This window comes from Hippopotamus amphibius, chromosome 8 (genome assembly GCF_030028045.1).
Source record: "Hippopotamus amphibius kiboko isolate mHipAmp2 chromosome 8, mHipAmp2.hap2, whole genome shotgun sequence".
Classification (NCBI taxonomy): Eukaryota; Metazoa; Chordata; class Mammalia; order Artiodactyla; family Hippopotamidae; genus Hippopotamus; species Hippopotamus amphibius.
In genome coordinates, this window is record NC_080193.1 from 96,056,397 (window position 1) to 96,079,877 (window position 23,481).

Sequence of the window (23,481 nt, forward strand, 5' to 3'; positions counted from 1 at the left end):
GCAATAACACAACAGATATAGCCTCACAAGCCTTCTAAGTTTTATACTTTTCTTGAAGTAACTGAACTTCAAGTTAAAGGAAAATACAAAAGCTGACTCTGTCTATAAATTGCTCACTTTATATTTTTTTCTTAATAAACTTAGTCTAAAGGATCATATGAATATTGTTAATATTGAGAAAAAGTTATTTTATTGAATCAATTCTAATAACACTAACCTTAATATCTGAAAATATGCTCTCAAGGGCAGGCACAGGACACTGTAAGAGAAAGTAATCACATTCCCAGTATCTCCCAATCTTGGCATTGATGTAGTCAGGGCTAGAAGTAGGAATATAATCTCTTTCTAGCTATTATATTTACATTTAATTTTTATCATAGTATAGGCTATTTAATTTCTTAATTCAGAATTATGTCTGATAATTTCTAGAATATTCTCTAATGTGTTGATTATGAAATAGAATCTTATGGCATTAGCACTTTGATTTACAATATGCAATGAAAATGACAGTTAAAAAATAAATATTGAAAGGTCCACAGCTCTAAAAATAGTATCTTTTCTTCTTCTAAATGGCTGTATTGTTGATAAAAAAAAAAAAAAAAATGGCTGTAGGCTTATTTGCTATTTAGTTTCCCCAAACTAATATTTTCCTTATTGATTATTTTTATGTAAATTGTTACTTGTACAGCCACCAGATTTAATGTTTTTGAAATTAGAAAAATAAACATTTGCATGAGATGTACAATGTAATCTCGAAAAATTGCATTCTCTTTTTAGAACACATTATTTGTTAATACTCCTAGGTAAGCAGCTCTTTAACAGTATACATTTTTAACTGCTCAAGGCTTCTTGAATTATAAACAATGTGCAGTGAAATGGCTCTCTATTCCTTCCTGGATTTTATGGTCTTCACACAAGCTAACCATCTTAGCCATATGATTTTTAAAGGATGTTTATGAAACAATATGCACATTGGCAGCAAAACCTACTGGGATTTGAGCTACCCATTGGGTGTAAAGTGCTGTGTTTTCATCTTTTCCAAGAGTAAGTTTTCAACTTTTAGTAAAGTGATCCCTTCCACATCTTGTCTACACCTACAGCTTTTAAAAGGTACAGAATTAAACATGAGACTCATCTAGGTCTACATCAGTCTCCCCCAGCTCAGTGGGAGTATAAGGGAACTGACTGGACAGCAGGGGGTTCTCCATGCCATTTTCCTCACTGATGTGAAGGACAGTGTCTCCGTGCTGTAGGAGGATGGATGTCTCAAGGCCTGCGAAGTCATCAGGGTCCGAGAGTTGAGTAGAGAGGGGGCTGTGTGCTGTAGCACCTTGTACTTCTGTGTCCTCCTTCTTTTCTCCTTCTTCAGCTGGGAGGCTCTCACCCTATGACCAAAAGGATCATAAAAGCATGGAAAGGTAAGATGGGTACCAGGGAAGAAGATCAAAAAATTTTGCTGTCCAGCTGTAGCTGGACAAGAAACCGCAAGGCTGGACCCAGTTTTAGCCTTTGGTATATGTGAGACCTTATATAGGCCCTTCCAACTTTCTAAGCCTCAGTTTTCTAGTCTGTTGCATGAGCATAATTTTTTGCCCTGCTTAGCCTGTAGACTGTGAGGTTAAAATGGTATGGTGTTACAATGCTTTTTAACCATTAAAGACTTTACAAACGTATATAGTATATTGCCCCTTAGCTTTTTTTAAACACCACATGAGAAGAACGTGGGACCTATGGGAATTTAATTTTAAAAATCAAAAGCAGGAAAAAAAGAATCAAAACAACAAGAAAAATATCAAAACAACGATGAAGAAGATCAAAAGTTCCTCTCACAGGATTCAGAAGGTTCTATATTTAAAGGCTTCATCTAAATTGGTAAGTATTTATATATATATTTTGAATTGAACTGTCAATCATGTATTATATACTGGTTTTCAATGGTTATTTTAACTATGAAATATTTCCTCAAGATTTTCTTGACAAAGAGTATGAAGATTTCTCCTATTCCTTCTTTTTTTAAAATAAATTTATTTATTTATTTTTATTTGTTGGCTATGTTGGGTCTTCTTTGCTGCTCACGGGCTTTCTGTAGCTGCAGAGAGTGGAGGCTACTCTTCAACGCGGTGCATGGGCTTCTCAAGGCTGTGGCTTCTCTTACTGCAGAGCATAGGCTCTAGACACCCAGGCTTCAGTAACTGGGGAGTGTGGGCTTTAGAGCGCAGGCTCAGTAGTTGTGGCACAGGGGCTTAGTAGCTCTGTCGCATGTGGGATCTTCCTGGACCGTGTCCCCTGCATTGGCAGGCGGATTCTTAACCACAGTGCTATCAGGGAAGCCCCCCTATTCCTTCTTAAGTAGATCTATTCTTGGCCATATACTTTACATAGTTGTTTTTTTTTTTTTTTTCCGTGATGACAGGACCAGTGTCTGTCTAACAAAACATTACAGGGACCTCCCTTTCAGTCTAGTGGTTAAGAATCTTCCTTCCAATTCAGGGGACGAGGGTTCAAGCCCTGGTCGGGGAACTCAGATCCCACATGCCGTGGGGCAACTAAGCCCACATGCCACAACCACTGAGCATGCAAGCCACAACTAGAGAGAGAAGCCTGCGTGCACTACAAAGAGCCCACACACCTCAACAAAAGATCCCACGTGCCGCCACAAGAACCCACATGCCGCAACTAAGACCCGACACAGCCAAAAATATATAAATAGATAAATAAATAAATACTAAAACAAACAAACCCACTGCAGAACCAGACTTAAGTTTTTGGTTTTTGTTTTTTTAAAAATATTTATTTATTTATTTGGCTGCGCAGGGTCTTAGTTGCAGAACAAGGCATCTTTAGCTGCAGCATGCAGACTTCTTAGTTGCAGCATGCAGACTCTTAGCTGTGGCATGCATGCAGGATACACCAGGGATGGAACCTGGGCCCCTGCATTGGGAGCATTGAGTCTTCCCCGCTGGACCACCAGGGAAGTCCCCAGACTTAAGTCATATGGATGACATTTGCACATCCCAGTGGTTCCTAGACAGAAGCATGCAGGGAGCAAGACTTGCCTGCTTCTCCAGTGCCCTCACCTGCTTGGGAGACAGGCTGCGAAGGTCAGCAACAGCAATGGCGGGGGAAGACGTGAGCACTGGTTTGTCCGTTCCTTCTGGTTTCCTGGATGGCGCTGGGCTGCAGCCCTGTGGCTGGCCTGTGGCAGGAAGCGCATCTGTTGGGGCACCTGCTGGCTCTGGCTGAGCCTCAATGAAGGTCACAGATCGTTTCTGATCCACTGTAGGTCAGAAGTAGAGCAGTAAGTAGGAACAGGAGGAAAGTATGTTGGCAGTGCTTAATAATTAGCCTTAACCAGTGAGTGTCTCCTGACTTTTCTTAGTAAAGACATTGCTGATTTATCAATAAAGGACAGCATATTAGACTATCATGCACATGTCTTGATTTGATCTTCTTACAAAGAGTAGGACGTGGGTAGAAAAATCATTTTTACATAAAATAGCCTTTTCGCATAAATAGTTTTTACATAAAAACAAAATTAGCATAGAGCATTAAGTGAACTTGGTTATCACTCATAACAACTGCCAACAGGATTTCAAAGTCCCTATTATTCATCATCCCTTTGTCTTCAGTAAGACATACAACAAACCCAGTTCCTGGCTTGGGTAAATAAAATAACTTTCTATCATCAAATTTCACAGCATTTGTGGTTTACCTTGGACTGTTCATTTCCCTAGGTGCGTGAGGGGAGGGTGGGATTGGGGAAGGTGAGGGAAAAAAAGGCACTCAAGTTTCCTAGGAAACTTCTTCCCTTTTCCTAGGGGCTGCCCAAAGCTGTGCTTATCTGCATGCGCTCAGTCTCTGCAGGCCTTGCCAGCTGTGAGGCAGGGCAGCATGTCAACGTGCAGTCAGAAGGGACACAGGAGGCCTCACCGGATGGCTTCGTTTTAGGTTGAATGCTCCTGCGTGTGGTTGACAGCCGAGCCCCGTGGCGGTTTCTGGGTTCAGTCTGAGTCTTCTGACGTGATAGTAGAGGACGTCTTAGCTAAAGAGAACAGGCAGAAGAAAGCTAGCAAGAAGAGTAACTGCCTGGGAGGAAAGACTGAGCTCAGAGGATTCTGACTATGGTTTGTTCCCTTCTTTGCGGGTCTCTGTGGAGTCTTATGGTTGTTCCTTACATTCATGGCCAATGAAATAAACTTCTTTCTGCACATTTAAATACAAGTAGGTATTTGAATCCAGCATCCCCTTTAACCAATTCTATCTTACGATGATTACTCCTTTATATATCCTAAGAACATTAACATAATTTAAAATAGTCAAAGTGAGAATTTCAGTGAATTTAAGGATACAAAACTAATGATTGCTTACCAATCAGCCTTTGCTCATCTAAAAGCTGTAGCTGAACATACACTAACTCTCAAGAGAAGGCTGATGAGAAGCCCCTCAGATGCCGGGAAAATGTCTGGTCTCCAAATCAGTGCCAGGATGCTCCCATCAAAGCAACAACACATAGCCTCATTTAGATTTTTATTTAGATGGTAACGTAAAGGAACCCCACCTAAGGAAATGTGTAAAGATGATCTTCACTTCAATTTCAGCTTTAAACTGAATTATCAATCTTGAGATAAGGAAAAAAGAATGACTGTCTCTGCCTCTCTACAGAAACAGGCCTTAAGTCAACTCTATAACGAATCTTCCATAGTCGGTAGTTTGGCTGGCAAAGGTTTCTGGATAGGGAGCAAATAAAAATATAGGCCCACTTATTTTACCAAGAATTCAGCTTTGTTAATAAGAAGATTCAGAGCTACAACTAGAAGCCCCAAACTCTACACTTGCCCAAGCACTTACCATGTTTTAAAGTTGCTCTGTACTGCTTATTTCAGGTGGGAAGAAGGTAAAATATAGTCTTAATATACATGGCATTAAAAATTGAATAGAGCTTCCGTTTCGTAGGGTGACTCTCCTGCCCTTCCAGGGTCTGCTTACCTGCCTCAGGCCCCTCTTTCTCCCCAGCGGCTGCTGAATGAGGAGGTTCTGTTGGCCAGGTTCGCTCTGCACACTTGCCACCCTGTGGAGAGCATCAGCAGTGTTAATCTCCGCTGGAACAAGCACACAAGACCATCGCCTGGTGGGTGTTAGCCAAAATCACTTACAGGAAACAGTCACTTCAAAGATACCATTATCTTTGAAGGAAGGTTGGGAGAGGATCCCTGGGATGGGAGTTTTCAAAGGTTTAGGAGGGAAGAGGAGGTCTTGTAGCCCCAAGCTGCCAAAATTGAGATTCTGTTTTCAATCACTGATGCCGGATCTATCATTCAGCAAAACATCAATTCCATCACACCCCTGGTTTGGAAGCCACTGAGAGGCTTAGGACGTCATATGCTAATCTCAATTTTTTTTTCAAGGGTAAGGAGAAAGGTGGTGACGAACAAACACGAACAACTCTATCACATGGATGGGAACACCTTTTAAAATATTTCAATTTAAATGAAAATAAGATGGACGAATATCAAACACATCAGACACAGAATCCATTTGGGTGAAGGGTCACATTCAACACATGTTTGCAGCCTGAAGTCTCTGTGACTGAGTAAATGAATAGTCACATGGGTAGACAATTAAATGTCTTGTAAAAGTGATTTTAGATTTAAAAGGCTGGCTAAGTAATTAAGCTGTCATTACAACTTAGAAGCTTTGTTAATTAATATCAAATAGCTGCACCCAAATATAGCACACAATTTATAAAAGCAACAACCTGCTCCCCCCAAATTTACTGTGTATGTGTGTCTTTTCTATGCAAAAATGACTAACAGCTGTGGTCCCTGTTTTAGTCTTGGGTGAAGCTGAAAACACTGTCATGGACCCATGATCCTTTTTCATTCTGCATGCAGGTATAATAGGGATTTTTAATGGGAGTGGAGGTGAAAAAAGAAATATATTGTGCCCCAGAGAACATTGTAATCCTGTAGATGATGCCAATGTGATTATTTGGCTAATGGGTAATTAATTTCTGCTTTGCCTTTGCAAAAGGAGAGTCATCTACAAGTAGTTTTTACAGTAAAATATTCCACAGAGGAACGCAGAGTCAGCAACTGTCCATGAAAAGAAAAGACTATATGCATTTGTTGCCATTTTAAAAAAATGAGCTACCTAAATACAGCCTCCCTGCACTTGCAGAGAGAGAAGCTGGTGGCAAGATGGACAAGCAGATGTTTCCCCTGTCTTATGAAGAACTAGCCAATCATCACATGGTTGACACAGTAGCACGTGTCGTTTTTTGAAAGCCTTACTCATATTTCCCCTAGAAGAAAATCAATGATTCCCAAATGGAGTTTATCATAGTTTCTCTGAAATATGGATGTAATAATATCATAATTAGACCATTTTGGATACACAATAGAAAATTCCATAAAGAGTTTTAAAAACAGATGTCTTTTAAACTCTCTTGTTCTGAATATCAACTTCAAAATATCAACGTACGTTATTTTTATTCATGTATGATCTTGTACCATAGATGACTTTTCTATGAAGGTGGAAAATGACCCCAAAGGAATAGCGCAATAAATTCTGATAAGCAATCCAGACTAAGTTGCTGGCATGTTTGAAACGACATCTCCTTATTAATTATACATTTTAACATGTGTCTTAAATTGGAAAGCGTATTCAATTACCATATGCACACGAGTAGAAATAAGTTTTTCCCAAATACCGAGCAAAGCTTTCACTGGAGTGGATTCTTCATTGACATCTAAAGTTACCTCAGTTCCCTTGGCCGCAAAGGGAGGTTAATACTTACCACCCACCTCCCATTAAGGTAGAGAAAAGAAGTTAGTTGATGTAAAATGGTTTGAACATGAAAAGTGATGTAACATAGTATGCTTCCTTGTTTTACATTTGTAATGAGTTTATTGCTTCTAGAACACTAGAAGGAAGTAGGTAATAAAATGTCTTAAAAATAATTAGAGAAAATGAAAGAGGCAGTCCACTTGTCTCATTTTTATTCAGTAATCTGAGATTGTGAGAAAAAAATGGTGCAAGAAAAGAAATACACGTCACCCAAGAAGTGTTAAATGTCAAAATAGGATGGAAATTTCACAATGATTAGTCCAAAGGAGGATCAAAAGCATCAAAATTTTCTCTGTGGATAGAGAGGCTTATATCTAAGAAATGGATCGAGTTTATAGCTTTAGTAATTAGCTGTTCTATGTAAATGATACAGCATTTCATCAATGGAATGCACATATAAATGATTAAATTATAGAATATGTCCTTGGAAATACAGCTCAGCTAATATATATATTTTCCCTAAAAATGTGATGCTAACACATTTATTTTTGGAACAACGAAGTCTGGCTTAACTGTGTGAGGAGGATATGTTAATAATAAACAACCAGAGAAATTAATAATGGAAGTAATTTATGCAGAAGTAATTTCGGGTCTATATCAAATTGGAGTTGCATGTAAAAAGTGGTTTCAATTTAGCTTCTCCCCATGTCAGGTAGTATTTCCATCATGTGTAGGATTTTTGATGTGGGACATCAGGTGTGCAACATAACACCAACCAGAAGACCATAGCGTTTGCCCTAAGTACCTCTCTGGGGAAAACAGATTCCCTAAAAATTTTAATCTTGAGAATCAGAAATGGCTGATTTCTACTGTTTTGCCAAATAAAAGGGCAAAACCATAAGTATAAAAGCAAATAAAACGTTCTAAATTGAAGCTAAAATCATCCTTTGTATTTATGAGTCACTAAACAACATTTCTATGGCAAATGATCCGGATTTAGAGAAGTAAATATACTTGGGTCTTGGCAGAACTGGTATGACTCGACTGTCTACAAAAACCAAAAACATCTTACTCAAAATGCAAGGAAGTAATTAGAAGCTAGGGAAATTTAGACAATGTTAGAAAACAATTCTGGCACAGATGACCTCTTTTCTCCTTCTTCAGTGTGAAGACTTGGATTGGAATGTATAAATATGTATCTCCTAATGGACTATATATTTAATGGTATTTCTTAAAGGATAGGGAAACAAAGGGCCATTCAGTAATGCAATAAAAATTTATATCACCCATCTCTCACACAAAAAAGGTGTATTTCAGTCTAGAAATAGATTTCATAAATAAAAAATTTAAGTAGAAGCACTAGGTGAGACTAATATATAGAAAATGAATTTGTATTTTCATTGCTTTTATCTGTACTTATAGTTTCAATTTTAATATGCTTAGAGAAATCTGGAGGGTGAACACGAGGCATACAGCATAGCCGCTTTCCTTGAGTGCTTGCCGTGTGATGGGACTGCATAGGGCCAGCACTGAAGGAGCCATGAAGCATTTATAGAGAACAGGGACATAAACAGTAGACAAAATCCTTTTCTTCCCTTTCCCAGTAAACGATCATTGTTGAAAATTTACTTAGCCTCCACAACATCCAAGAAAATGTATTTTAAATGCCACGGAATTTAGAGATTAGAGACTGGAATCAGATAAAAAGGGAGAATAATCTGGATCTTAGTTATCCTGTAAGAACTGATTTAGCATTGGCAAAGTACACTTTTCTGTGTATCACAACACACTTTTTCTTAGCTATTAATTCCCAGCTACACAAAAAGGTGTTTGAATCTTTTCTTTGTAATTTGGGAGTACTTGCCAAGTTTTCATACTTTGAAAATGTGGATGATCATGAGACGGATAGGTTATTTTATTTTGTTTCACCCAGACTATATATCTTGTTCAAACCTGAGCCACATTCTTATTTTCCACTGTGATTAAAATTACCCTTACAGAATCAAATAGTGTTGTAATCTCTCCTTTTTTTCTTAAAGTAGAGTTGGTTGTCAATTCCTACCTTTCAAAATGTTCTAACATGTCCAAACAAAATTAACTCTCAAGTATAAACATCTAGGTTTAAGTGCTTGAATATCTTTCTGTATGTCTATATTCTTCTGGAGAGGAAATATCATCCATGGTATGTGTACTTGGGGGTGGGCACAGGAAGGGAACATCTACAATGAAGTTTCCATACTTCTAAAAACAACACTCTTAAAGAAGATAATTCTTCCATGGAATATTATTGCAATTTATTAATTTCCAAAAGAAAAAAATTTTTTCTCCATAGCATAGTGATTCTAACAGGCTTATATTTCTTGCCATGAATCTTTATAAGAAACCAGTTAGCACAGGTTAAAAAAAAATTCCTAGAAGAAATTTTTTAAAGGTCTGCAAAATTTTTATTGGTTTCCATCTATTCATCAAGTTATACTATTATGCTGGTCTCTTCCTCATTTAGCCCTGAGACCAACTTGCCCATTTTGCCTAAAACAAGTGCTCTTTCAAACACAAATCGCCAGAAAGTTTATCAAAATGTAGGGTTGGGGGGAGGAGCAGGGTTTACTACTTTCTGTTAGGCATGCTTCCTGATATTCTTTAAGCTTTGGAGTCAGGTTTTCCTTAGGATTACTTGGGGTGTCTTTTTGATCCTGAGTGCTCAGGTATGTGCTAAATGTAATTTACATTGTTAATGTCTTACTGCTTTAGGATTTTAAGAGTCTGCAGCATAAAGAAATTTCATGCCCAAAATAAGAAAGCCTGGAAACCAAATATAAAAAGTATATATCTTATTTTATAAACCTACCTCTTAGTAAATGCCAAAAGTTCCTCTCCTCCAAAGAGAATGTGGTGACATGATTGAGTTCAAGAGATATGATCTGCAGTGTATGGCAAAGGTGGACGTGCTATGGCTATTGGAATGCCTCTGCATTCATAGAATTATTTAGAATCCAAAGTCAGTGCCTCATTTTCTGGTTTCTTAATGACCACAGATGAATCTGGGTGACCAACACGCAGAACTAAAATGCACCAGTTTCAGGAACAACAGATCGACAACATTGATCTAAAACGGTCATCAAAGTCCTACCGTGATTGACTAATTCAATTGCAGATAAAAGCTATAGCTTTGTCTCCGAACCACCTTCAAAAAGCAAGAACTTTGGATTTATTCCTATTGACACTGGACCCAGGGCAGATTGGATTGGTTTACACAACTCCAGATCAGTCATTTGAACCCTAATCCTGACAGAGAGGGCCAAGTCCTTGGGAGAATTTATAAAAATCAGCTCAAACTCCTGCCTTCTCTCACCAACCCCAGACTAGTATTTTATTCAGCAAGGATAGAATATGGCCTAATCAGAAAAGGCCCAGGACAAAGTTAGCCAAACGGAAGTCTGATTTAATACTTTCTACTCTCAAGAGGACATTGAAATCATCTTCTTAACTAGGTTCTCCTGTCTCATATGTAATATTAAGCTTTAAAGAAGTGAATGTTTTGAAACCAGTGGTCACGGTGCTAGGCTTGGCTCAGAGCTCTTCTAACAATGTGAACAGTGAAGGGAGAAACCTCCTTGAGGACTGCTCTGTTCTTCCCCAAAGCTCTCGATAATGGAATTAAGTCTGTACTCTGCAACACTTCCACATTTACCACAAATAAGTGACTGATCCGTCCAGGCAGGGGCTTGCAAACACAAATGAATGTCATGAATTATGGGGCCGGTTAAAAAAAAGATACACCAGATGGTGGAATAAATTTCCCATTTTCAATTGCAGAAGAAAATGTGAAATCTGAACAAGATGGAAAGAAAACAAAGGACAACCTTTCACAGGAACGGCCTCTCAACATTTCCTCATCTTTGTGGTAAAGCAATAAACATGGGTGTACTCACTGTATAATGCAAACCTGAAAGGGAATATTTTCTCCTGAGATGAAACAAAGGCACTCCTAGCATGAACAAGAAGCATTACCCCTAATGAGGATTAGTTGAGAGGTGTGAATCAACAGCACGAGATTAGGAATGTTTGACGTGGCTTATCTGAGTGTTAAAGGTGCAGTCCCCCTTTCTGAAGCTTTAAAACAATAGCCAAGCCATTATATTGCTTGTGTCATAAGACTTCTCTTACCAAGAAATGTTTGTGTCTGATATTTCACGGCAAATTTGGGAGTCATCTTTGTAGTGGGACAGACATTATATAAATGTTGTTTGAACAGGCTACTATAATAGCCTGTCATATTGCATGCATCAAAGAGAGGGAATTATATAAATCGTATTGACACTGGTACTCTTATTATAGCATCCACTGTTTTCTTATCATCCGTGGTATTAGCTGAGAGACCTGTCTGGATTGGGGTTTCCTAATGATGGGGAATTGTATTAAAAGGCTTCTGAAAAAAAAATTCTTAAGGAATATTAGCATGGGAGGGAATGATTAGATGGGATAAATTTAACATTTTGCATATCAAACTCTAGAGGTGGTCCATGGGATAAGCCCCTAGAAGAACTCCAGGGATAATTATATATATATTTTTAAGCAAGCTTCTTAGGCCATTTGTGATTGAACTCTGAAGCTGAAAATGAAGGAGGCTACACCTTTGACTTCCAGGCTTGTGTGTTTATGAGCAACAAAGGGCAAGGAATGGAAATTGATATTGAGACGGGGCGAGAGTAGACAGAGAGACAGAGGAGACAGGGAACAGCTCGTTTCCCAGCACAGACACCAATACACAGGTAGCGTTGACACTGTACCTAGAGAGGCTGCCCTCGGCGGCCAGGCCCTGGGAGTCATCGAGGACATTAGGTTCACTGCAGGAGGGGTAGGGAGATGAAGCATTTAGGGAAAGAAAATGCAAACAAATAAAAGAAAAAGAAAAAAAGGCATGCACTTTTCTGCTCCCAAGAACCAAAAAATAAATAAATAAATAAATTTAACAGAACAAGGAAGGAAAAGGAGACAGTCAACCATTTCACCTTGTGCTGGGTTTGTCAAGACTTAGGACTCAAGGTAATGGTGAGGAGGGGCTTTGTGTGGATACGACTCTCAGAAGAGTGCTCTATTTATTAGTCAAGAGCTGGGACTTTAAAAGAGCTCCAGATGGCACAGGAGCTCTGGGATGCATTGCAGAATGAACCTGTAGAAGACGAAACTATCCTTCCTTCGGTAACCATTGGCTGGGTGGTTATGATTTTTCACCTGTCTTATGTATGTGATGTTTCATTGACCCAGATCCTGCTTCTTTCTCGTGTGCTGTGACATGATCACGCAGAAACCACTTACCATGAACTGCCACAACCCAACTCTTGGAACTGATGCCATTAAGAAAAGCAAAGAAAGAACCCGACTTCACCTGCTAATTTTGCCGTGAAAATGCAAGTGAACAAATGGAAGGAAGATAACCCTGGAAATTTCACATGGAACTCGCATTTACCTCCTCACTCCGTCCTCTAGGGACTGAATTGTAAATGCCAAAAGAAGACACCTGTCAGGTTGGTGAAAGAATAATTAGTTTATTGATTTATTTGAATCCTGCTGATGTGGGGATTTGTGAACAGAAACTGTGTTATACTTTCTCTCCCTTTCCTTCAGTGCCTAGCACTGAGCTAAGTGCCCACAAGGCACTCTATAAATAGTTGTCAAAATGGATGGAATTAAACAATTTAGAAAACCAGATTTCCTGCCTCCAGAGAATTATTGTTCACCTAATTGTATACTGTGAAAATAGCATCCATCCCCAGAAAGAGGCTTTCCCTAACACACAGAGACATCATTACCTTTGCTAGCCTTCCCAAGTATGACTCAAGCCCAAAGTGTTTAACTATATTACCTGTCTGGATTTCTGGTATATGTCATAATAGAACAAATTTTCTCCCCAGAAATGAGATAACTCCTTAATGGATATGTACAAAGGGAATTGATGACCTAGTTATTTTAGGTAAATAACCAAAAAGCTCTCTACTTAAAATTCCCTAATTTAAATACAACTTTTAAATAGACTGCTAGTTTTTGTTTATTCTTGATAGAAGTTTGCACATTTCTAGCAATTAAAAATAAATCACTATTAACTGCTTGTATGACTTTACATCTCTTCTTTTGGATATTTTATAGTTTGGTTCTGATTTTGTTCATGAATTTTATTTATAAGACTCCCTTTTCAAAGATAAATTACCAAGTGGTAGGTAAACCAGTCTCTTACAATGATAGTAATCCTTATATACTACTACTTTTTGTGATAACTCAATAGTACATAAATAATGCTTTCTTACATTATGTAACTTAATCTTTTATCATCCCATTTTTTTTTTAATATTCTCCAAAGTTTGGCTTTATTTCACAAGTTTTATTTCATCTGTACAATTCAGGAACGATTTCCTAAAGGATTTAGGTACAGGGTAATTATTTCTGCATGTAAATTAATTTTATCTGAGCATTAGAATGTGCCCTGATTGTTCTCATTCTCCATGTATAAGTTATACCACAAGACTCCACAGGTAATAAGAATAACAAACTAGATAAAAACACATAAGACTGATTCTTTGAAAGAATTCAGTTCCTGAAGTAAAAATGTTGACTCTGAAATAGATAATATTTTATTTCTTATGTCAGACCATTTTCTTTATTACCATATATATGGTAAACTATATATGTAAAGTTTTAAATCTATATTCTTATTGGGCAGAGAACACCAAAGAAAATGTTTCAAAGAGTTTAGTTATGGAAACATAAAACTCTATAGGTAGAGAAGTTACCTTAAAGACCAATTTCAGCTAACCTCTCATTTCAAAGAGAAGAAAACGGTAGGCTTTTGTTACATGACCTGCCCAAGGTCACACATAGTGGCACAGGTCTTTTCCAGCTTGGTTAAGCATCACTACCTCCAACTAAATACCTGTGATATACCAGAAGTCTAAACTACCAACTATAACAACCTCGTCCTATACACTTGCCAGGTACTCATTATTAGCTTAGCTGATAATATACCTGAAATACAAGAATGTCCTCTGAAAGAAGACCATATACCTATTTATAGAAAAATTTTGGGGAGAAACAATGTTTGGATCATAAATTGAGATCCTTTCATCTGGCCTGGCTTAGAAAACTCTCTGCAAGTTGTTGCCTGTACAACCCTTGTTGAAAAGTTGTTTGAATGGTCTACTTAAAAACATTGATTGTTTGCTTCTCTTTAGGCCTTTTTTAGAATACCAGGAGTGAGCTTTCAGAATTTCTACCTTGGCCGCAAATGCAGAGTATAATGTATCTGTGGCTCTTTACCTTTGGCTGGGTAACATGCCCACCTCACCCTGAGGTGCAGACATGCTGGAGACATGGCTGGAGAACCGCCTCCTTCCAATGGTGCTCAGGAGGTAAGCTTCTTGTGCACTTACCACACTGGGCATGCTGACAGAGTCACCTGAAAGGGCCAGAGAAGGGAGTGTTAGGCAACTGTGACATCGACCCGGAAACCCCGACCAGCTTTGTACTGAGGTTCCATCCTTGGCTTGAATACAAACTTAGGGCAGTATCTAAAGCTAAATTATCATTTGTCCTTTGTATAGATTCGAAACTCAGACCTTTGAGGCCTTAAGAAACATCTTCACTATTTTTATAAAACCAGAGACTTTAGCAGCTGAGCCTCTAGAGCTCCTGAACATTGTCACTTTGAGAATGTGAACAGAACTTTGAGTTAAAGTGACTGGTTACTTCATTTGGGTGAGGGAAACAGCTTCAATAAAACTTCATGAATGTATCTCCATCTTGAAAACAAAAAAGACCTTTGGGGGCTTAGTTTTTAATCTGTACAAAAGGGTGAAGGATAATTCTTCACATCTTCGTATCTCCCACCCTCGAACAGCCTTCATGAAATAAATGTAAACTTCTCGTCCATTTCTATGAGTAGATTCTTTGTAAAAATCAAGGGGCATCTGCAAATTAAAGATTTCAGAAAAGCTGGACTATAAATTTTTAAACATTCCAGAGATAGTTCAATAAGGGACTTTGTTATTGAACAAATCAAGCATGTTTGACATTCAAACACTACCTTCAGGACATTTCATGATTTTTAGACTGCTGAGGGAAAGACTACTTCAGGTATTTTTTGGAAAAATATTTAAAAACCTATCAAGTTCAGAAACAAATGCTTATTTTAACCTAAATTTAAAATTTGAAGCAGACAGTCTTGCTTTCTCCAGAGAAGCTGAAATCAATGTATACAAATGCATTTGAAAATTAACTTTAGTACAACATTTGTGACAAGGCGACCTCATGCTAAGTAAGCTAATATTGCTTTTTCACTGAACAGGAATCACATCTTGATTAACATAGAATTTTTGTGAACTTACGCTCCCATATAAGGTCGTCTGACATGATTTATTCAAAATATCCCAAGTGGTCATATTCTAGTGAAATTTCTTTCAAACCAAAGAGGTGAATATGAAAAGTGCTAAAAATTTTAATTTGCTATATAATGACTGACTTGAAATTGATTCTTGTTATAAAATGGTATTTCCTTTTTAGATGTGCTCATAGAGAAGAGAATAATCAAATGTGCCCTAAAAAGCATGGGGAAAAAATGTGGTAGGGTAGATGGAGCTATTTCTATTAAGACCTTTCTGAAATTCCATTGATTTTTCTTCCCCCTTATCCAAACTCATATATCATTTAACACTTACTCCTTCAATATTTGTTTGGTGATTAATCATGTGCCGCCTTCCATTCTTTTTCAAAAAAGTTATTTTATTGAATTATAGCTGATTTACACTGTCATTCACTCTTTTAAGTGTTCTTGATCAAAAATAACTGTCATCTCCTCTACAAGACTACATCTAAGATTTTAGACAGCAGAGAATATATCTATCTCATACTTTTTTTTTTAAAGGATTTGGAGACAGTATTTTTTTTTTAAAATTTATTTGTTTTTTGGCTGTGTTGGGTCTTCGTTGCTGCACACGGGTTTTCTCTAGTTGCAGGGAGCGGGGGCTACTCTTTGCTGTGGTACATAGGCTTCTCATTGTGGTGGCTTCTCTTGTTGCAGAGCACAGGCTCTAGGATCATGGGCTTCAATAGTTGTGGGACAAGGGCTCAGTAGTTGTGGCTCACGGACTCTAGAGCACAGGCTCAGTAGTTGTGGTGCACGGGCTTCGTTGCTCCGCAGCATGTGGGATCTTCCCAGACCAGGGATCGAACCCGTGTCCCCTGCATTGGCAGGTGGATTCTCAACCACTGCACCACCAGGGAAGTCCCTCTCATACTTTCTTATTCCTTGTCTTGTTCCTGCTAGGTCTTAATACAGGTTCGATGATTGAATGGAAAAACTGTTTAATTCAAAGGTGTCAATCCTCTAGCTTTCACAGCCCACCCCATAAATTAATGCACAGCCACATCACAAGCACACCACACCATGTGTTAGCAGCCCTGCTGTCATTGGGATGGCTGTGATGTTTGAGAGCAGAGATATTAGCAAAAACTTGCACATGCGTCAGTGTATGAGTGTTGGCCATTGCTCACTGCTTTCTCTGTGTATGTCTTCATTACTTTTCTTCTCTACTTCCTTCTTTGTTTTCTTTCCTTTAAAAAGAGTTTTATTGAGATATAATTGACACAATAAACTACATATATTTAAAGTGTACAATTTGATTTTTTTTTCTCTTATTAGCCATCTGTTTCTACTTCCTTCTTACTGGCTTGGTTATCCTCTAATTCATAAGGTTACTTGAAAAATATATTTAGCTCTATTAAAGAGAGGGTGTTATCATTTGCCATCATTTAAAAAAATTTCTGGGAGAGACTACTTCAACCATTAAAGAAAAATAGATATTACTTTAAGTTCTGGACTATTACTAGGACTTACAATGAACATTCAAACTACTGCTCCTTGTCTTTCTCATTTTGTTTTTTTGGTCAAGCTCTTTCAAGATTTCCCTAATTATAATTTTAGGATTAATTCCATGAGCGATGACTTAGAAACAAATATGTGTGTAGGTCAGGTGCAGGATGCTATGATTATCACTTTGTTATCTCCTTAATCCTGAAACTAAATCTGGAGATATTACTGATGCATGCTTTGACAAAGCAGTTATTTCTTTCCTTCTCCTACATATCCAACTGTAGTAGGGTATTGAAATACTTTCATTCATCTTAGTTAATTAGAATTCTAACCTCAACTCTATTTAATTTAGTTCAGAGTGGGGCTTTTTTTGTTGTTTGGTACAGAGGGGCTCTGAGTGAAGATCTAGATTTTGTTTCATAAGGCATTGACAGCATGCTTTGCTCTAAATGCTATATCAGAGTGTCCTCAAAATGCAATTGGAAAATAATCAATACAATTAAAAAACATTAAATGACAGGGGTATTTAATGAAACCTTTTGGCTTTTACTTTTTATAACTATTATGCATATGTATGGAAGTGTGTTCCTGACTGGATTTTCCCTCATTTCACCAAATCTTTAGAAGCTCCTGGGCTGCCTCACTTACTGGGGACACAACTCAGATTGGCTTGTATACCCTTGAGACAGTCTGCTAGTTTATGCTTTAGATAATATAGCTGACGGGTCTTTTCTGAGTCACAAGTATGTGCATTGCTCACTTTTCCTTGCCCAATCGGGTCATTTAAGTGCTGACTGACCTTCTAAGTAAGATGGCCAGGAGAAAGGGGAATAAAAGCTCCTCTTAGTTACTTAACCACAATTTAAATGAGTTAATGAAAAGGTTGGATACATAAGCTCACAGAAAATTTAGGGGTCACTAAAGAGTTACTTTCTGCCTGAACTCCTACCAAATGACCAAGGATATCAAGGAATTTATAGAAAAGCAGGCATGAGAAATTGTGGGATCAGTCGCCATTCCATTTTAAATCCTTTTTGTAAAAATGACCAGAAGATCAGAACTGGAAAAGATCAGAAAGGCAGAAATCCTTCCCAAGCCCTCATTCACACGGCCAAGCTGTGTTCCGCACGGCGACCCGCTTCTCCCCACCCTGGATGCTGAGGACCACCTACTTTCCTCATCCTCCTCATCAGTGCGGCTCAGGGTGTCCTGTGAAGCCTGCTGGGACGGCTCACTGTCCTGCTCCCAGACAGTGCCAGTGCCTGTGTTGGAGCGCGACATGGTGGCCAGGCTCAGGCGATAAGCAGAGGTGGAGGTGCCCACGGTGCTGATGGACGTCTTCCCTTGGTAGGCTAGCGGGGTTGAGAGACCAAAGGAAATCCATGGTGAGGATCTTGAAAGAAGAAAATGCGAGCTTCAAACTCCTTCTCAGGGGTTTGTCAGCAACTTATATTTCAAGGAAAGGTCATTCAAATAGTGTGTCCCAGATAGACAATCTTTAGGACAAAGTGGCAAATGGAACTGAAAACTGTGGGGAAAAAAAAATTGGCCACCGACGTACTTATAATTGAATAGTTTTCTTGGGGGAGCATAATATCTCTATCAATATAAAATGCTTTGATGTTGCTCCCTCTCATTGTTTTTCAGTTTCATTTCCAAGGCTGGCAGAATGCAAATTCATGTTGACCTAAATTGTAGCTTCCGACTTATTCAATTTCACTGAGAAATATACCTTACCTGATACAAGCATATAGAAAACAAATACATTGTCTGAAAGGAATCTCACAATCGAAATCAGAATACATAATTGAAACTGTGTTCTTATTCTCCTTTTCTGGAGATTACAATTTATAAAACACTCCCTTGGTTCTATGTCAGATTATTTTCTTATAAAGCAGAACATCTGAATGGCCCTGTGTAGATTTCACCAAGATTGTATTTGTCAATTGTTTGGTCTTTAATACACTGTAAACAACAATAAAATTTTTAGAAAGAAAAAAAACCACACAGCTGATAGTATTCTACTTATGGATCATGGCTGCCCTCTAAAGGCAGATAATGATTTATTTTCCTTCCTTAGTAACCTGCAATTAATATAATTATGAAACTAAACAATGCAATCCCAAAGAAAATCTTTTGAATGATGTAAAGAAAGTACCTCCTAGCCTGCCAGTTTTTACTCAACCCTCTCTCCCTCCAATTTGTGAAAAGTTAAAGACTTTATCATCAATCACACAGACCCAGCTTTAAGTCCCCTCACTGGTGTCACTGTCTTTGTGTGTAAGTTATTTATCCTCTATTGAGTATCAGCTTTTTCATTCTATAAGTAGACTTTCAGTTATGCATCTTGTAGTTATGCATCCACACGTGTATTTGTGTGGATTAAATAACATCTATGAAATAATCTATAACAGATGCTCAATGAATGTGAGTTCCCCTCTCCTTTTCAAAATGGAAATGAAGGTAAGAATTTAAATAGGGGTGTATTTTTCCCAGGTAAATCTTCAAGAAAAAGCTGAACTACTGAAATAAAGATTGAAAAAAGTATTTAGAAAAGGAGTAAAATTAAACGCTTATGATACCCTCCTTGATTTGTTTTGTTGTTGAGAAAGACCACAAGGTCAAACCTATCAGTTGTACTGAAATGGCTAACTCATACTTGGTTCCAAAAAGAGCACTGACCTGGAAAAAGAGGCATTCTTTGTAGCTTGTAAGTTCCATGAGTCAAACAAATTTAAAATACCCCATGCATACTTACCTGATCCACTGTGAACTGCCTCTTTTAGAATTTTTAGTTCACTGTTGAACTCAGCAATAAGGGAGCTCTTACACAGAGGGCGTGGGATGAAACGCCGCTCTAGCTGGTCAGCAATATGTTGTCGGGCAGAAAGCTCTTCATGGTTCTCTGCTGGTTGGGCCAGAAGCTGAAAGGGAGGCATAGATTCTCAGGTCCTCAATTTTCTCATCTGTAAAATGGGCTAATTATTGTATCTATTTCATAGTTGGTGGTGAAGATTAAGCAAGGTAACACATAAGAAGTTCTTAGGACAGTGCTTAGGAAGTGCTTAATCAATACATTGTTTTGAATCACTGCCCCTGGAAATCGAGGCATGAAAAGAATAAAAGAGTAGATGAATACTGAGGGTCTCAGAGGGAAAACATGCTTTACCTCTCTCATTTTTCCCATACTTATTTAAAATCAGATCTCAGTCATGTCCCTGAAGACCATTCTTCAGATCATTCCATTCGGTCAATCATTTTTTTTGGGGGGGGGGGGGGCGCGGGCAAAGTTTTACCGATGTTACTTAAGCTTTTACTATGAAGGTAATTCTAACATGAAATTTTATCCTCTGGGATACTTGTTTGGGCTGATTTAGCATCAAGCATGGTATTCACAGGTCCTGCTGACTAGCTATAGCACGTTCCCCGGAACTACTGCTGTCATCCTGCCTTAATCTGGAGAGCAGCACTTTCACGGCCTTGTCTCTTCCCGGAGGAGACGCACACAGCACACCTTGCACTGGATGAAAGGGCGCAAGAGCACGAAGATGGGGATGCGGGTGCGCACGATGAAGTCGAGGAAGTCCCACAGGGCCAGGCCTCCGACCTTCCGCAGGGCCATCTCCTTCACCTGGAGGCTTAGCCAGTACCACTGGCTTCCAAGCTGCCTCTCAAAGCAGACGAGAATCACCTTCAGCGCTTCACAGCAGGGAAAAGAGAAAAGTGAGCCTGCAGACTTGTGCTTCAGAGAAACCCCGCCCACATCCAGCTGCCGGCATCCACCGCCCTTTTATGCATCAGACAATTTTCTAAATTTCTAAACTCTCTCCATGTTTCCAAAAACTTCAGCGTACTCCGGAGTGAGAGTGATCTGACATCAAGACAGAAATGTGTATGGTAAACATGCTTTAATTCTGATTAAGAAAACATATATACCTTCCTTAAGTGCATTTAACTACTATTTTGGAAAATACAGACCAAAGCAGTTCACAGAACTGAAAGGGAAATGTAATATAAACATGATGTGTGGCTAATATTTCGCTTTCTAAAACTTTTGTCATAGTGGCTTTATGGTAATACCAGCATATTACTCACATCTGAAGCTAAATCATGGGTGTTTTAAAATATTTTTTTTTTCTTTTCAGCTTAGAAATGATATATTCTTGCTATTAAAAGTAAAATCAAACCATGCAGAAATGAATAAAGTTAAAAAAAAAAATCCTTCCACTTCCCACTCCCTTCTTGACCCCACCTTAAACTGCTCCCCAGAGTAACCAGTAAATGTGTTTGGGTAGATTCTTCCAGAAAAGAAAATTCTGTCCTTCCTCCCCCACCTGTCATGATGTCTATTACTAAACCCCATTGGATTTCTTTAACAATATCTTTTTTTTTTTTTTCCAGATTCTGGCAGCCTTGTCACAATCTATGTTTTAAAATTTATTTTCAGGAAGCAGATTTCCCAGTGGGTCAGAACAAACCAGGATACTGCAGAGACATCAGAGATTAGGGTGGGGGCTTCCTCTACCACCCAGCTCTCCCCACAGGGTCTCCCATGGGGGTAGTCAAGGGAACCTGGGCCTTCTCCATCAGGTCTTAAGGCCCATCTCAGCACCTAGATGACATATAGAAATCCAACTCCCTAAAGCCCTCAGGAGTCACATATAAATTTACCATCTATTTAGGGCTTTTCCAGGGGGAACACCAGGGCATATAACACAGAGAGATGTAAGATTCTTCCTTCCCTATCTACTCATCTCTGTTCCTCTCCCTCATCGTAACAAACATAAGAACAAAAAGCACACTCCTCTAACCCCACCCTGATCCTGGTGACATTTCTACTGTTATGTGCCTGTTGGCTTTTGGGTTTCTGCCTTTCCACTTTCCACCTTCACCAGCATCAGCCCAACACATAAGCAGGATACCAAAGGGCTCAGGGATTCTGGTGCTGGCTGGGTTCAATTTGAAATTTGGCTCTGCCACTTATTAACTATGTGACTTTAGGTAAGTTACTCAGCCTTTCTGGGCCTTAGCCTCTCCCTTCCTAAAGTGAGAATATGTACTTCTTAGAGCTGTTGTGAGGATTCAAAGTGATGATAATGTCAGGTATAGAAAACACTCCTTAGTGCACACTAAGTGTTCAAATTAAAGGTAAAAACAATTTAGAGGTCCAGTAGCCTGGCCAAGTAACCAAAGGATTCACCTTCATTAAAACAGTAGAAAATAGAAAAAAACAAACACCCCACCAAAAATGGGCAGAAGATCTAAACAGACATTTCTCCAAAGAAGACATACAGATGACCAAAATGTACGTGAAAAGGTGCTCAACATCACCAATTAGCGAAATGCAAATCAAAACTATAATGAGGTGTTACCTCACACCAGTCAGAATGGCCATCATCAAAATGTCTACAAATAATAAATGCTGGAGAGGGTGTGGAAAAAAAGAAACCCTCCTATACTGTTGATGGGAATGCTAGTTGGTACAGCCACTATGGAAAACAGTATGGAGTTTCTTTAAAGAACTAAAAATAGAGCTAACATATGATCCTGCAATCCCACTCCTGGGCATATATCTAGAGAAAACCATAATTTGAAAAGATACATGCACCCCAATGTTCATAACATCACTATTTACAATAGCCAAGACATAGAAGCAACCTAAATGTCCATTGACAGATGAATGGGTAAAGAAGATGTGGTATATTTATACAATGGATTACTACTTTGCTGTAAAAAAGAATGAAATAATGCCATTTGCAGCAACATGGATGGACCTAGAGATTATCATACTAAGTGAAGTAAGTCAAAGACAAATATCATATACTATCACTTATATGTGGAATCTAAAAAAATGATACAAATGAACTTATATACAAAACAGACCTGGGGACTTTCTAGGTTGTGCAGTGGTTAGGAATCCACCTGCCAAGGCAGGGGACATGGGTTTGATCCCTGCCCCAGGAAGATATCACATGCCATGGAGCAACTAAGCCCGTGCACCACAGCTATTGAGCCCGTGTGCCACAACTACTGAAGCCCGTGTGCCTAGAGCCCGTGCTCTGCAATAAGAGAAGCTACCACAATGAGGAGCCTGCACACCACAATGAAGAGTAGCCCCCACTCGCCGCAACTGGAGAAAGTCTGTGTGCAGCAACGAATACCCAACACAGCCAATAAATAAATAATAAATTAATTAAAAAATAAACAAACAAACAAACAAACCAAAACAGACCCAAAGACATAGAAAACAAAATTATGGTTACCAAAGGGGAAGAGAGGGGAGGGATAAATTAGGAGTTTGGGATTAACCTATACAAATTACTATACATAAAATAGATAACCAACAAGGACCTACTGTATAGCACAGGGAACTATACTCAATATTTTGTAATAACCTATAAGGGAAAAGAATCTGAAAAAAAAGATATATATATATATATATATATGTATGTACGTATGACTGAATCACTTTGCTACGCACTTGAAACTAACACAACATTGTAAATCAACTATAGTTCAATTTAAAAAAGGCAAAAAGTGGAGAGAACTGAAGATAGTTACCTGTTAAGTGTTCTCTCCTACCCCTGGCTTACATGTTAAGGGCTCTTTCTCTACCATCCTCTGTACAGTCCCAAAGCTCATGCAGGACTCTGCCAGAGTCTAGATTTTATCTGAACCCTACATCTTCGTGCCTCTGGTAACCAAGCCTCACGTGGCCAGGTCCTATGCACATGCAGCCTTATTTCTTTTTTACCCTTTTTCATTCTGATTGTCAATCACATCATTTTCAAATACATCCCTTAATAATGCAGTCCAACCCTCCACCCCACTGC

At 38.6% G+C, this 23,481-nt stretch overlaps 1 protein-coding gene across 3 annotated transcripts in view; it reads right to left on the reverse strand.

Annotated features, from left to right (window-relative positions):
- Positions 1-989: 989 nt before the first annotated feature.
- Positions 990-23,481, reverse strand: part of UNC80 (unc-80 homolog, NALCN channel complex subunit) — a 208,004-nt gene continuing 185,512 nt past the window's right edge. Inside the window, exons 56-64 of one of the 3 annotated variants that reach the window (XM_057745745.1) lie at positions 20,163-20,347; positions 19,407-19,572; positions 17,821-18,000; positions 14,098-14,236; positions 11,577-11,633; positions 4,987-5,068; positions 3,931-4,042; positions 3,078-3,277; positions 990-1,385 (exon numbers count right to left, since the gene is read on the reverse strand). In XM_057745745.1, the coding sequence (XP_057601728.1) occupies positions 1,119-1,385; positions 3,078-3,277; positions 3,931-4,042; positions 4,987-5,068; positions 11,577-11,633; positions 14,098-14,236; positions 17,821-18,000; positions 19,407-19,572; positions 20,163-20,347 (1,388 nt within the window). In that variant the 3' untranslated portion in view covers positions 990-1,118. The remainder of the gene's footprint in view (positions 1,386-3,077; positions 3,278-3,930; positions 4,043-4,986; positions 5,069-11,576; positions 11,634-14,097; positions 14,237-17,820; positions 18,001-19,406; positions 19,573-20,162; positions 20,348-23,481) is intronic. The other 2 variants (XM_057745744.1, XM_057745746.1) reach the window with 2 other exon arrangements.